Below are 13,929 nucleotides of genomic sequence, written 5' to 3'. Positions count from 1 at the left end.
ACCCCGCTTGAGTGGTAAGCTTCAGGTTTATTGTCGAAATCATCTAACGATAGGCACAGGAAACGTGCTGTTTCGACGGTTTCGGACCATGAGGAGAAAGGTGTTAGATGAATGAGTTTCGATGGGCATGCAAAGATGTGGTTAGTGTCGTGCGGAGATCCGTTGCATGCTTTACATATATTTAGTATGTCGGTGTCGGTTCTGGATAAGTAGTAGTTTAACCTGCTACAGTACCCGGAACCAAGCATCGAGCTCTTCATCTGCAATGGGTGGTGGTTTGACTCCAAGTACGCCATTCACTGAGCGGGAGTCGGTGAAGCTGCTAAGGGCCCCACTGTGTCCAAAGTCTGGTCGGTGTACAGTTCAATGTCGTAGACGTAGGCAAGGAAGGACCTCTTTATGTTCCTATGAGGCGCTTCCGCTTCAAGCCGACGACTGTAGAGGTTGTTTCTGCAAAAACATCCTAGCATAACTTGCTAAGAGGGAAACTCGTTGTGGTCCATAACCAGAAGTATACGAGCCTCGCTGTGTAAATGGTCGACCGGTGACGGCAACCCGTGATAGTACGAAGTGCGGTGTTGTGTCCAACGTCAATTGCCTGATGCATTCGTGTTATCTAGTGGTAGTCAAACTAATCTAATTTTACGGTGCTTTTGTGGTTGCATAATGGGAGCACTAAAAACCACCACATTGCAGAGAAAAGCTCAGCAGCGAAATCAGCCGCAAGTTTAGCGGAGTTAGATGAATTTTTCCAAGAACCTACGGGTATAAATTGATAAACAGGTGGTCGGCACACATCTGAACGGCCGAATCAAAAATATCTGATGGAGTAGGCGCCGGAATCTATAGCGCGGAGCTACATTTCAGCAAACCTTCAAGTTGCCGGAATACTGCAGTTATATGTTAAATTAAAGTAATTATCTCATATCGCATTGCGTCAGAGAATTTCCTTAGAAGCAGGGAAACAGTAGAATGTAGTGGCTGCCGAAAAACGGCTGCATATGGACTTGTACGTGTATGTAGGGATTGTAGTCTGTGGATTCCGTCGGATCTATCTAATCGAAATTATGTCTGTTCAAATGCGTATCAATTGAGTTTCTCAGAACTAAGCAACTTTTGTTGACTGGGTTATTGATGTGTATACAACCCTTCAATTAGGCTCGTTGTGACTATAACTGAGGTCAATGGCGTTGCAAAAACGAAAATGAGCAAAAATTTTAAATCAGTATCAGGAGTACAATTAGATGTGAAGTTGTTTTAAAGTAAACGAGTGGCTAAAGATAACTAAGAGTGAGAGTAAATGCTGATGTGTGTACACTCATTACAAAACAAAATCAAGCTCAACATTTGCAAAATGAATACTGCAGGAAAAATTTTGATTGGAAACAAAATTTGATGCAAAGCAGTTGCATTCCTTAACTTGCTATGCCTATAACCTACATATGAAATCGAAATCTTATGATTTCATTGAAAACTTCAGTATTACTCTCGAAAGTTGCACATTACAACTCAATGTATGACAGCTATTAGAAATGAGTTTGACCGAACGGAAAAATATGAGAGGAATTTCAAAGTAACGAGGACGGTTCAGTAAATACTTAGGCGGTAGCCCGATGGCAGAAAACCCTTCTGATGAAGAAAAACGTCAGTGCAGATGAGGAAATAATCTCTTCGTCGTTATGTGAACTTCGCGCAAATAAATAGATTAAGATCGAACAAGTTACAGATTGTGCTCAAAATTGTCATATTAGCGACAAAGAAATGGACCACCATCAAAGGAAATTAAGTGTAAGAACCACAAGCTTTTCTTCTCCAGATCTGCAAGAAACATATAGAAATCGAATTAATCAAAAACGCGCTTGAACTGAGTCAAAAATATAACAATTTGTAGGCTGCAAAATTATTGTACATAAAAAAATTTTTATTTTAAAAACCCAGCTGAAATTTGCTGAGTTTCCACTTTTAACAAAAAGAATTTTTCCTACAGGGTATTAAAGGGATTTATGTGAATGTTTAACTATACGTAAATATGTATATCGTATACTACAACTAAAGCATGATTTTTACACAAATCTCGGTGCACATCTCCATGGACTTAAGTTAAACAGTAACACACATATACACATACCGATACACGTATGCGCATTTTTGCATATCATTCATTCATAAATGTCACATCTCCTCATATCGCATATGTGTGTATATATGGCAGTCACACAAATCTTGCCGCCAACACTGGCAACACAAATATTTATTGTATATAAATATATATATATATATATAAAAGTGAGTGAAAAAACCCATACATATACACATAACTGCATACATAGATAGATACTTATGTATATGTGTGCGTATGCGCTCTTTTCTCTTGCAGTCTTATCTACGAAAGTGAAAAACAAAATAATGTCGAACATCAAGTCGAGCACCCTTACTTCCTAGCTTGCGGTCAAGCAGCGCTTTAGTACGGGTTTTGAACGCGTCGCGTACGAAACTCATTAAGTGTAAAGCACAGTATCAAGGAAGCAGGATATTGAGACGTTTTTTAAAAACATTTCGTGGTGTTTCCGGTTGCTCTAAGTGCGCGTGTGTGTGTATGCGTACACTATTTAATATAGGCATACATATACTCATATATGTACATACATATGTAACAGATAACCGGATATGAGTGAATAGTTCAATTTTGTACGGATTTACTGTTAAATTATAACCGCTTTTGACTTACACCTCATTTAATATATCTTTATATAGAGTGCCTATGAAAGTGTGTGTGTGAATATTTTGTACAAAATTCGAGCATATATTGCGTTATCAGTTCCAAAAAAATTATAAAATCAGCGCATATACATACATAATTATATATATGTACCATATATAATATATATGTATATATGTAATAACATATTTTTGTTTATATGTAAAAAAAATTTAATGAAAACGCTTGTGTGATCCAAAATATGTGAACCACCAGTGAATTGCGCGCCGAGTAAACGTAATCAACAACAAAAATACACACATAAAATAAGGAAAGCCAACGTGCAAAGTGCAACACAGTGCAGCTGCATTATCGCCGAAATAAAATAACGAATAATCAAATTTTCTAAAATATATATATTTTTACACAGTTATTAGCACCGGGATGAGGCGCAACATCTGCCTAATTTTATTGTGTACGTAGCAAGTCACATTTACAACATGTGCCAAAACCTCAATACACACATGCATATGTATATGCATGAGTATCGATGTGTATATTTTTAAATAAATTTTGTATGATTTCATTTGCATCGAGATTTAATCTCATTTAAATTGCTATTCGCAGCGATGATGTAATTTTTTTTTAAATTTATAAACATATTTAAATGTTTATTGTTATTAGAAACTAGGAAAACGCTATTTATTAAACGAATTGACATATACATATAGTAAAACAAGAAAAAAACGTTCACTTTGGTGACATCAAAGCTATAATGCCCTTCATAAATACAAAAGATTTCATACTAGAACTTTATTTTGATCAGTCAGTTTGTATGGCTGCTATATACTATAGTGGCCCGATCTGTACAATTTTTTGGTGTTTGAACCATTTTCTTATACAATAATTTATGCTAAATATTGTAAAGATATCTTCTCAAATAAATAGTTTTCAATACAAAAGCTGGATTTTGATCGTTCGATTGTATGACAGCTACATGCTTTAGTGGTCCGATATCGGCGCTTCCGACAAATGAACTGCTTTTTGGAAAGAAGCAGATGTGTGCAAAATTCGATCAGATATCTCATACACTTAGGCACTAGTTCGCGTAGATACAGACAGACAGACATGGCTAAATTGACTCAGCTCATCATGCTCACCATTTACACATATCTTCTATAGCGTCTCCAACGTTTTTTCTGGGTATTAAAAACTTCGTCGTAAACTTAATATACACTGTTCAGGGCATAAAAATGTGAAAGCGAAAGTGCATAAGTATTGAAGAGCTAAGTTCGGGTGTAACCGAACATTTCATACTCTTGCAACTTGCCAGTGTGGGCAAAACTTTATTTTAAGAATGTTCCTTGAGTTCCATTAAGGTACCTCACATACCATAACCAATATATAAGGAGTAAAGTCAACTAGATGTTTGAAAAGCCTGATATTAATTATATGGGGTCAAGTACAAGTTTTCACCCGATTTTATGAACTTTAGGCACTAAGATGCACCGTTATTAGAAAAACTAGTTCTCTCAATTTCATTAAGATAACACACATAATTGATAATATATGCAATATAAAGTCAGGCGAAAGTTCTTTCTATTATATATATGGGGGCTAAGAGAATTATTGATAAGATTTAACCCATTTTTGCCATGCAGGTAGAGTCTGAAAAGGTCGGTATTTTTATAATACAAGGTGTGTTCAAAGGTATCGTATATCTCTCTCTCTCTCTCAGTATTTCCATAATATATGTCATAGATTAACCGATATGTTCGGTAAAAAGTTCGCAATAGGAGCTGGGGTCCACATATTTAGTATCTGGTGCCTTGAATAGTTTATAGATAGACTTAAACAGTTTTTGATCATAAAGTTGCATACCTTAAAGGCACCATTCGCAAAGTTTTATCCGGCTACATTAATTGGTTCTAAATTTGTATACTGGAAAGTGAAAAAATCAGATCGAATTTAAAATTGTATTATATGGGAGGTAGGCGTGGTTTTTGTATGATTTCGGCCATTGTCGTACTGTAATGTAGGAATATCAGGATAATATTACCTAGTGAATATTGAAGTCGGTCGAGTATCGAGATATGGGGTTTTTACCTAAAACTCCCATCGTGCAAATTTGACACCGTCTCCTATATAGCCCTTTCGTACCATCTCATTTGTAAAATTTTATGTTTCTAGCGGATTTAGTTATATATTTATCGCACTTTTAGTAGTTTTTAACAAAAAGTTTTATGGGGAGGGGGCGGAGTTATGTTCCGAATTCACCCATTTTAACGGGGTGGTTAGGAATGCCAAAAATATTTGTCCTGAAGTATATTCATTAAACTTATAAGAGGGCGGGGAAACGCCCTCTTTAAACAAAAATTTACAACCACAAAATCCCTCTCTTATGCAATTCGTTGTACCAAATAACAGTCATGTATCGGTTATTTCGATTAATGGCGTCTTGTGCCCGTGGCAATGCTCCGATTCCGTCCATCTGCAATACCAACCCTCTTTGGGTGCTAAGGCACATGTGTACAAAGTTTCATCAAGATATCTCAATTTTTACTCAAGTTATCGCTTGCACGGACGGACAGACAGACAGTTATTCGGAAATAAACTCGCCTCGTCATTCTGATCATATATATATATATATATATAATTCCATATCTATCTCGATTAATTTCAGGATATACAAACAACCGTTAGGTGAACAAAACTATTATACTCTATACATTTTGCACAAGTATAAAAATATATTTTTTAAATATATTTTAAATAACAAAATATTTATTAAACAAATAAAAAAAAACATACATTTATTCTAAAAATAATGTAATTAATACAATTTGTTATAAAAACTTTTTTATTCGTTTTTTTTTTTTGTAAATAAATTTTAAATAGAAAATATTTTATATACTGTCAAAATACTAGGAAGGCGGATTGACAAATATTATTGTAGTAAAAAATATCATAGTGAAAAGTTAACATGTTTTTATTAAGTTTACAATTTTTTTCATTATGTATTGGATTATTTAAAAAATTGTTTAGTTTAAAACTTTTTATTTAAATTCTCTCATCATCACATTTATAGTTAAATTAAAAAATAAATAGTTTCAAAGATTATAAAATTAAAAAAAAAATACATATATCAAAACTATATTTTGTATAATCTTTCGAAACCTCAATATCTTCTCCAGCCTTTTTGCTGTCCGTGCTCAGTGCGAGTGTGAGCGCATTTCATATCATCGCTTTGAATCGCCAATACGAGTATGAGTATGTCGGCACTGTGGCAGTGGGTGCCAAGGCACCACAAGAAGATGAACACCCGGCTCCGCCGACTTCCGGTTGGATTGTGCGCGGCAAGTTGACACTACAACGACAGACAGCTAATATTTTAGCCGCAGCGGTAAGTGTATAACAAAGCATAAGCATTAGACATGTTTTTAACACCCCTATCGGAGTAGGCTACTAGCTTATAGTTGCCGGTATAACAAAGTTAAATACTATAAAACTACTACTAGACTTGGGCTATTATAGATACATAATAGGGGTGTAAAGCTGACATTGCTTCATGGAAATTTATTCACTACACTTTAAACTACATTAGCTGAATGTTTTTAGAATATTTTTCCTAGTTTTTGTTTTAAAAAAGCTTTTTATATGCTTGGCTATACCGATCTTCTTCAATAATGTGAAAAATGTAGACTACGAGGATTGCCTTTTATTTTTCAGGATTAGAAAACAAAAATATATATGAATCATCGACCAATCGACACGAGCCTTTTTTTGAGCAATTGACAAATTATGTGGGATATAACGTGAACAATTTTTTTTACAAGCAAATGTTCATGTGAGTGTATGTTGATCTCACTAATACCTATAGTTGTCTCAATCTTACGATAAGTCACATGACGATCTTGCGATATCAGTTTGCATCAATAGTTTCCGGAGCAACAACTGATTTTGGACGACCTTCACCAAACTCGTCTTAGAGTGATCAAAAACGTTGATTGAATTCACCATACCATCGATTAACACTGGTACTAGATGGAGCTCTAACGCTAAAAATTCTATTAATTTCATCACTGCTGCTGAGTTAATCCACGTCGAAAGTTGTAAAAACTAAAAAGTAGATCGCGATATAATTCCACTTTTTTGCCGAGATGAATATTTTAAGTTACTGTAAACAACACAAATAACGCGCGTATGTCAAAACCTTCCGAGTATATATAGTTTGACTAGTGCTTATAAAAGACAACTCCAAGCGAAATGAAGATAAATGTCGAAAAGTTCGCTTCGTTTCTTAGTTAGATCTACCACTTGAAAGAAATCGAGTAATTGGTTCTAAAATTAAAAAAATACATGTGTAAATTAAAATAAACGATGGACTTGGTATTTTGAAATAACTTCATAGAAAAAAGAAATATTACCCAAATGGCATGCTATTAGGGACTCTTCGTCTAGCTATAATCCCGGTTTCAACTCTACTGTTCTAATAAGCAAGTATTTTCTTTATAAAGATATCTTCTCAAATGAAAAAGTTTTCCACACAAGAACTGGATATCCCGGTTCCAATTTGATTACATCAACTCTTCTCTTCCAGTAAGGAAGCCTTAACATAATATTTACCATAGAAAAATATTATGAAGGTTGAGGCAAGGTGCATTTTTCAGAGAATAGGTATGTCGTTTAAATCACGAACTAGTATGAACTTCTAGAAGATAAAAAACTGATAATATAAATACATAGTTTTCGCAAGCGTCGACTCAAATGAAAAAAAAATTTGATATACAAAGAAAATGAAGTCTAGTACTATTAAAAAAAATGCATATTAATAGGAAAGCGCACAACTAGCTCTTAGGATGCCACCGCCAACATCATATTTATAAAGGGTGATCCATTTCAAGGTCTCCTACTTTTTTAAGGATAAAAACACAGTTGGGGGAATGTTTACTATTCGAAATAACATTCTTTGACATTTATTTTTTGAATATTATATTATCTGTTTCAATTGTTGTCAAAATTATCTGCTCACCGAAGGGTTCTCTCAAAATCCATTTATTGATGCGATGTGTGGGAAGTGGCGCCGTCTTGTTGAAACCAAATGTCGCCGAGATCACGAGCTTCAATTTCAGGCCTCGAATAGTCGGTTATCATTGCGTGATAACGTTGGCTATTGACGGTTACATTTTCACCGGCATCATTTTTGAAGAAATATGGAAACCCCACCAAACCGTTGTTTTTTCTGGATGAAATGGCAGCTCTTGAATCTCTTCAGGTTAGTCTTCATCCCAAATGCGCCAATTTCACTTGTTTACATACTAATTGAGCCATAAATAGGCCTCATCGCTGAACAAAACTTGGCTCGAAAACGTCGGATCTTTTTCGAACTTTTCAAAAGCCCAGAGCGAAGCGATCGGCGTAAAATGCGCCAAGTCGTTCTATACGTCAGTCCGAGTTGCTGCGAACGGCGCCGAATCGACTTTCCACGGTCTTCGTGTACACTCTCACTCGGCTACGATATTTTCACTGTGTGCTAGACGTGATCTATTCGGTCGAATATTATCCAATGATGAATGCTTGGTCTCAAGATGGGTGATGGTGTTGCGAATAGTACGCTCAGTAGGCCGGTTATGTTGAGCATAAATCGAGCAAGGCACGCGAAACACTTTGTTTACAAAGCGTGAATTTTCGTAATAAAGTTGAACGACTTGCAAACGTTGCTTAGGCGTAAGTCTTTCGATAATGAAATGCCAAAAAATACTGAATAAAAGTAACATAACAACTTGACACGACTCACGCATGATCTGTCAAAAAAAGGCTATTAAAAATAGTACCTTTACTTGGATCATCCGTTATATATATATATGTGTATATTATATAGAAAATAAATTGTGATTTTTTGCCATTCTACCTCACACAATTCACAAATATACATCACTACCGTTAAGGCAAGAAAGTACTTTATCACGCTACAGAGACCCCTACGAACATATTTCTCTACATACATCAATATAATACATATAAACACCTAAGGTGTTAGAAAACATTTGAATTTAATGATGTGTCTTTCATGCATTTACATGTCACCTCATCTCAAAGTCCTTTTGATTTAAATACGTTTTTTGTTTATTAAATAAAATAATTGGTTTTATTTACGTTTCGGCAATGGCCTTTTTTACCCCTAAGTTTTCACTTAATAAGAAATTTCCAATTCAATGAATACCGAAAAAACAACAAGAAACCGCGAATCAAATTAATCAGCAAAAAAAAAGGAAATACAAAAAAAAATAGAATAAAATGAAATATATAATTAAAGAAAAAATTCAATACGCAACGAATGTCTTTGTTTGCTTTATTGTGAGGACCATTGCTGTTGTTGTTGTTGCTCGTGAGGATGTCAAACAAATTGACCTTTCCAGTGCGTCGTGTTGAACTGCGGCGAACCGATATTCACCAACACTTGTCGCCTGAATGCAGGTTGTGGTTCTCACTGCCACGAACAAACATGTAATCACTTTTAATTGTTTTAACTAACTACGGGAACAGACGTTGCAAAAAGTAAAGCGCCTACCCTAAAAGAAATGTGTACATGTAACGCTATTTAAACCGCTACAACTCACTTTACCGGCAAATAGAGAGTTTAGCAGCTGAACAGCCGCCTCCCAGCGACTAATGAAAACTCTTAAGAATTGCCTTCTTGACAGGAAACCCTCCATATCACTAGGCCGAAGTGAAATAAAAACTTAGAAGATCAAACATAGACGCAGTGAACTCTTCTTAAACTACAAAATAAATCATGGAATTAGCATATATATTTATAATATACTATACGAGTCATAAATCGTTTACCCAATCATATAGAAGCCATTAAATGAAAATTTCACAATTGCTGATTCCTGAAGTCGGTGAAGCTTATGTCCAAACAAAACACTGCAAGTTGGTTAAACTAGTTTAGCATCATCATTCGAAGTGGCCAATCCCAATACCATAAGTAAGCCTAATACGAATATCGCATCATGTACTTGATATACGATCACTGTTAAATAACCTAAACACTAGATGATCCAAATTATCAATAATTTCACTCGAAGATTATCACTAATTCGATCGTTTCTTTGCTATTTGGGATATAATGCTTGTTGAAAACTTGAAAATGGCTCAGAAACACTGTTTTATCCGAATGAACATTGTGAAAGACTACATTGAAGAAATCAAATGCAGAGTTTGAGGTGTTAAATAGACGCAGTATACAATAATTGCAGTTAATATAGCAGTCATTAGTTAAGATTCCTAAGCCTAACATATGTTATAACCGAACAACCAATTAACATAATATGGGTTAACTCACTTCATCCATAATACCATTCAATGGGTATAGCATTCAATCGCTCTTAAGACGATTCCTTCTATGGAACCTAAGACGCCGATAATTGAGCTGGCGATACCACTGCAGCATACCGTAAATCAGTTCACATATTACGTCAATAAAGTGGATGATTCAGAAATCCCAAAATATTTGTTATAAACATTCTATTCCAAAAAAAAAAATATCTCAAAATGCTTCTACGATCTTTTAAGTACAATTTTTGCATGCCATATTTACCGCAGGGAAGTCTACACACACACACACACACCGCTATTACTCAGACGTTTTACACTTGTATATATTACCGTGGTGATTGTGGCAACTCAGCCGACCGAGAACTATCACTAGTTACACGATATGTCGTGACGATTTATGTCACGTTTCAGCATTAATACAACAGTATATGTACTTGCGTATATGCGTATGCTTGTGTTTATATGTGCGTGTTATGCGAAAAATAGAAATATTTACACAGGCCTACTCATCAGCTACTCGCACATGCCGGCTATGATTAATCTGAGAATACCTTCTTCATGCCTGTTCTTGTAGTCAACAATGACCGGCTACTACACCTATATCGTACACACATACACACGTACATATATATGTATTAGCTGTTTTTATGAATATGTGTTTTAATGATTGCTCGACTTGAAGAAATAAATAAAAGCTTATCAGACAAACAGCTGATTACCTCTGACGACCATTCAACATTAGTGTACATATGTATGTATGTATGTATATACTTATAAGATCCTATGTATGTATGTATATTTTCACATATATTTACATGTGTTTTAATACGTGTATGTTTGTAGTTGAACACTTATCAATGACGACACAGGTATTTTTAATTTTGGACAGATATAAACGAAAGTCAACTAATTAGGAAAGACGGTATCAGCTGTCATTTTCATTTCGCTAATTCACAGAAGCCAAACTAGCTAGATGACAGAGTTTTAAACTAAGCAAAATGTGTAACGAAACCTCTGGTCCACAACTTCGACATAAAAAACTAGGTCGTTTTTATGAATTCTATGTTTGTATCTATTTTTACACGTAGTGAAAGTGCTTTCTTCTCCTAAGTAGAAAGGTGTTAAATAATCTTAAAAAATATTGAAAATAGAAAATAGAAAATAGATATATCACTGATATCTATCGATCGGCAAAGATGAGAAGAGATAAATTTAACGAAACCGGAAGCCTTTATGAGCCGCCTTAGCTCAGTGGCATGAAAATCGGTTTCTCTAAAACTAGCCGAAATTAACGAACCTTCGAGCTTTGGAGTTTCCAAGTCTTGTAAAGTTAGTTGAACTATAATTCTTCTAAAATCGCATTTGTCTCCGCTTTAGACACTCCATGACAACGGTTCTCACTTTCGATTTAGCTGTACTGAAGTCTGAGTAGTTGGTAGCTATTGTTATACTACTATTCCATGAGTATAATGAGCAAATCTGTACAGAGCTTGGAAAGCTAATTACGGTTTTCAACCGATCATACAAATTTAACATTATTTTCCTTTTACAGCTCGTCATCGATGATATAACACTAAATAATTCTGGAGAAAAGTTTCTACAAAATAAGGAAATGTATCCACCCTACAAACCGTTCAAAATCGTACTAACGCCCGATGGCACAATCTCACATCTTTTCTTCAAGGAGGCAGATCCAATTTGGTCAACCAATTTCAAGCGTGCCATTGCATCTATATTGCAATTTCAGGTGGAAACTAGTGGCGCTTTTGTAGTCGACGAAGTAAATATTATATATATGTATATATATATATTTATTATATTTGTCTCTCGAATTTAACACCTTAGATTGGTATACATGGCAAATGTTCTACAGAGTATTTCGTCTCGAATAAAACTAATTATATTTCCATACGCAAAACACCGGAATTAAAGACTTGCACCCCTTTCTCGGAAGCCATTCACGTAACACGCAGTAATGTACCCTCCAATACGTGCGAGTTCGACTTCCAAAAGAACGTCATTATTGGAAATGAGGCCATTTATGGCATGTTGCCACATCCGGTGACTGGTTACTTCCTCAGCATGGCCCATGTCAAGGGCACTACATTGATACACACCTTCGAGTCGACAGGAGAAGCTCAATATATAAACTCAGAGTAAGAGCTGCGAGAGCAGCGTTAAAATATTTAATAGTTTAATAACCTAACCTAAATATTTTACATTTTTTTTAGACTTTTGCTGAATTTCTTGAATGAAACCTCCATCGATAATCCCATAGACATTGAGACATCCATGTGTTCCGAGGTGTCCGGCCTTGAACTGCTACCCGTCGAACTTAACGATCCGACGGGAGGACGCAATCCACAACTACAGGAATCTCTAATAACTGCTGCTTCAAGTATGCTTAATAGACTTGCGGAGGGTCTGGAAGATGCCGAGCTGCAGTTTGGGGAACCTTATGATACTGCCGTTTCAGATTTGATAAAACTGTTGTCCGAAATGGATTACGATTCGTTAAAGAAACTTTACAGAGATGTAGATATCGGTACTTCGTATCGACAGGAGACGATAAGAAATATATTTCATGAGATTATACCACGCATCGGTACAAAAGCGTCTGTATATTTAACGAGAGATATAGTGCTGGAAAAGGATCTTAAGTCTACAATTGCGGTACAGCTTCTGATTTCTATACCATTCCATATATTCGAATTGTCATTCGATTTGGTAAAAGAATGTGAAGTTTTTCTAACGTTGGGTGGGTAGTTGAACAGATGAAGTCCTTGAGCAGCATAACATCAAAATACACTTAACTTCTTTACAGGGCCTGATAGACCTGACGTACACCAAGCAGCTATTTTAAGTTTCGCCACCTTGGTACATAACGTCTTCATGGCTGGGCGCATCAATAAGGATGTATTCGAAGAATATGTGCAAAAATATTTCAATCTCTATTTAAGTAAATTACCTAATAAGTTTGTTTATGGTAATTTGTCGGCTTAAACGCTATATTTCGTAATCCTCCTCACAGATAGCCCCGATTATGAGCAAAAAATGCTATATCTACAAGGTCTGAGCAATCTTCAAGTGGGCAATGTGGCCAACTATCTGGATCCCATTGTTAGCGATCCAAATGAAAATGAGGACATCAAATTTTTGGCAGCGTGGGTGACACTCTCTCTGGCTACAGAGCGCGCAGAACGGGTAGAAATTCCTGTCTTTTTTGTAATAAAAAAGCTAGATACAGTATTTTCGACTTTTTACAGATCTACGAAATCTACTGGCCAATTTTTGAATCACGCAACGCCAGCTTGGAGCTACGTGTTACCGCTGTCACGCTCCTGTTAATTTCAAATCCTACAGCAGCACGTCTTATCAGTATTCATCGCATTATACAAAGTGAAACCGATCCGCATATGATTAATTATTATCGTACAACCATCACAAGTATATCTGAAACAACGTATCCTTGTTATCAACATCTGTAAGTGGACTCCTTAAAATTACAATGCAAGTAAACGATAACATATCGAACTTTTTGAAAAATCATGTAGTAACTTTGGGCGAAGGTCTACCTGTTCTTCTATCTGTTGATACTGTATGCGCTTTCGCAAATTCCGTAGGTTCACATCGAGACTTCTCCTTCACGATGGAACCAACCAATCTAATACCTATATTCTTATAGTCAGAACTCGTCGAAACTGGCTATTTTCAAGTCTAGACGTCAGAATAAATTTAGGAACTAATTTAGACAAACTTAATTTACTGAACCTTGAGACAATTTTTGTAGTTAAATTTAAAAAAAATTCTAGCCTAAGAGTATTCTTCCAGGGGTAGACTAAGCTATAGACATATAAAGCTTTCCTCCGAAGTAACTTTACCGAAAAATC

At 35.6% G+C, this 13,929-nt stretch overlaps 1 protein-coding gene across 3 annotated transcripts in view; it reads left to right on the top strand.

Annotated features, from left to right (window-relative positions):
• The first annotated feature begins 2,459 nt into the window (after positions 1–2,459).
• The window catches only part of cv-d (crossveinless d), a 20,492-nt gene continuing 9,022 nt past the window's right edge, over positions 2,460–13,929 (top strand). Inside the window, exons 1-9 of one of the 3 annotated variants that reach the window (XM_036372951.2) lie at positions 2,460–2,688; positions 2,975–3,173; positions 5,893–6,101; positions 11,592–11,819; positions 11,885–12,195; positions 12,271–12,797; positions 12,864–12,998; positions 13,071–13,243; positions 13,306–13,523. In XM_036372951.2, the coding sequence (XP_036228844.2) occupies positions 3,143–3,173; positions 5,893–6,101; positions 11,592–11,819; positions 11,885–12,195; positions 12,271–12,797; positions 12,864–12,998; positions 13,071–13,243; positions 13,306–13,523 (1,832 nt within the window). In that variant the 5' untranslated portion in view covers positions 2,460–2,688; positions 2,975–3,142. Of the gene's footprint in view, positions 3,174–5,892; positions 6,102–8,842; positions 9,690–11,591; positions 11,820–11,884; positions 12,196–12,270; positions 12,798–12,863; positions 12,999–13,070; positions 13,244–13,305; positions 13,524–13,929 lie in introns of those variants that run through there. The other 2 variants (XM_070109047.1, XM_036372952.2) reach the window with 2 other exon arrangements.

This window comes from Bactrocera oleae, chromosome 2, assembly GCF_042242935.1.
Source record: "Bactrocera oleae isolate idBacOlea1 chromosome 2, idBacOlea1, whole genome shotgun sequence".
Taxonomy (NCBI): domain Eukaryota; kingdom Metazoa; phylum Arthropoda; class Insecta; order Diptera; family Tephritidae; genus Bactrocera; species Bactrocera oleae.
This window is presented reverse-complemented; position numbering and strand designations above follow the sequence as displayed.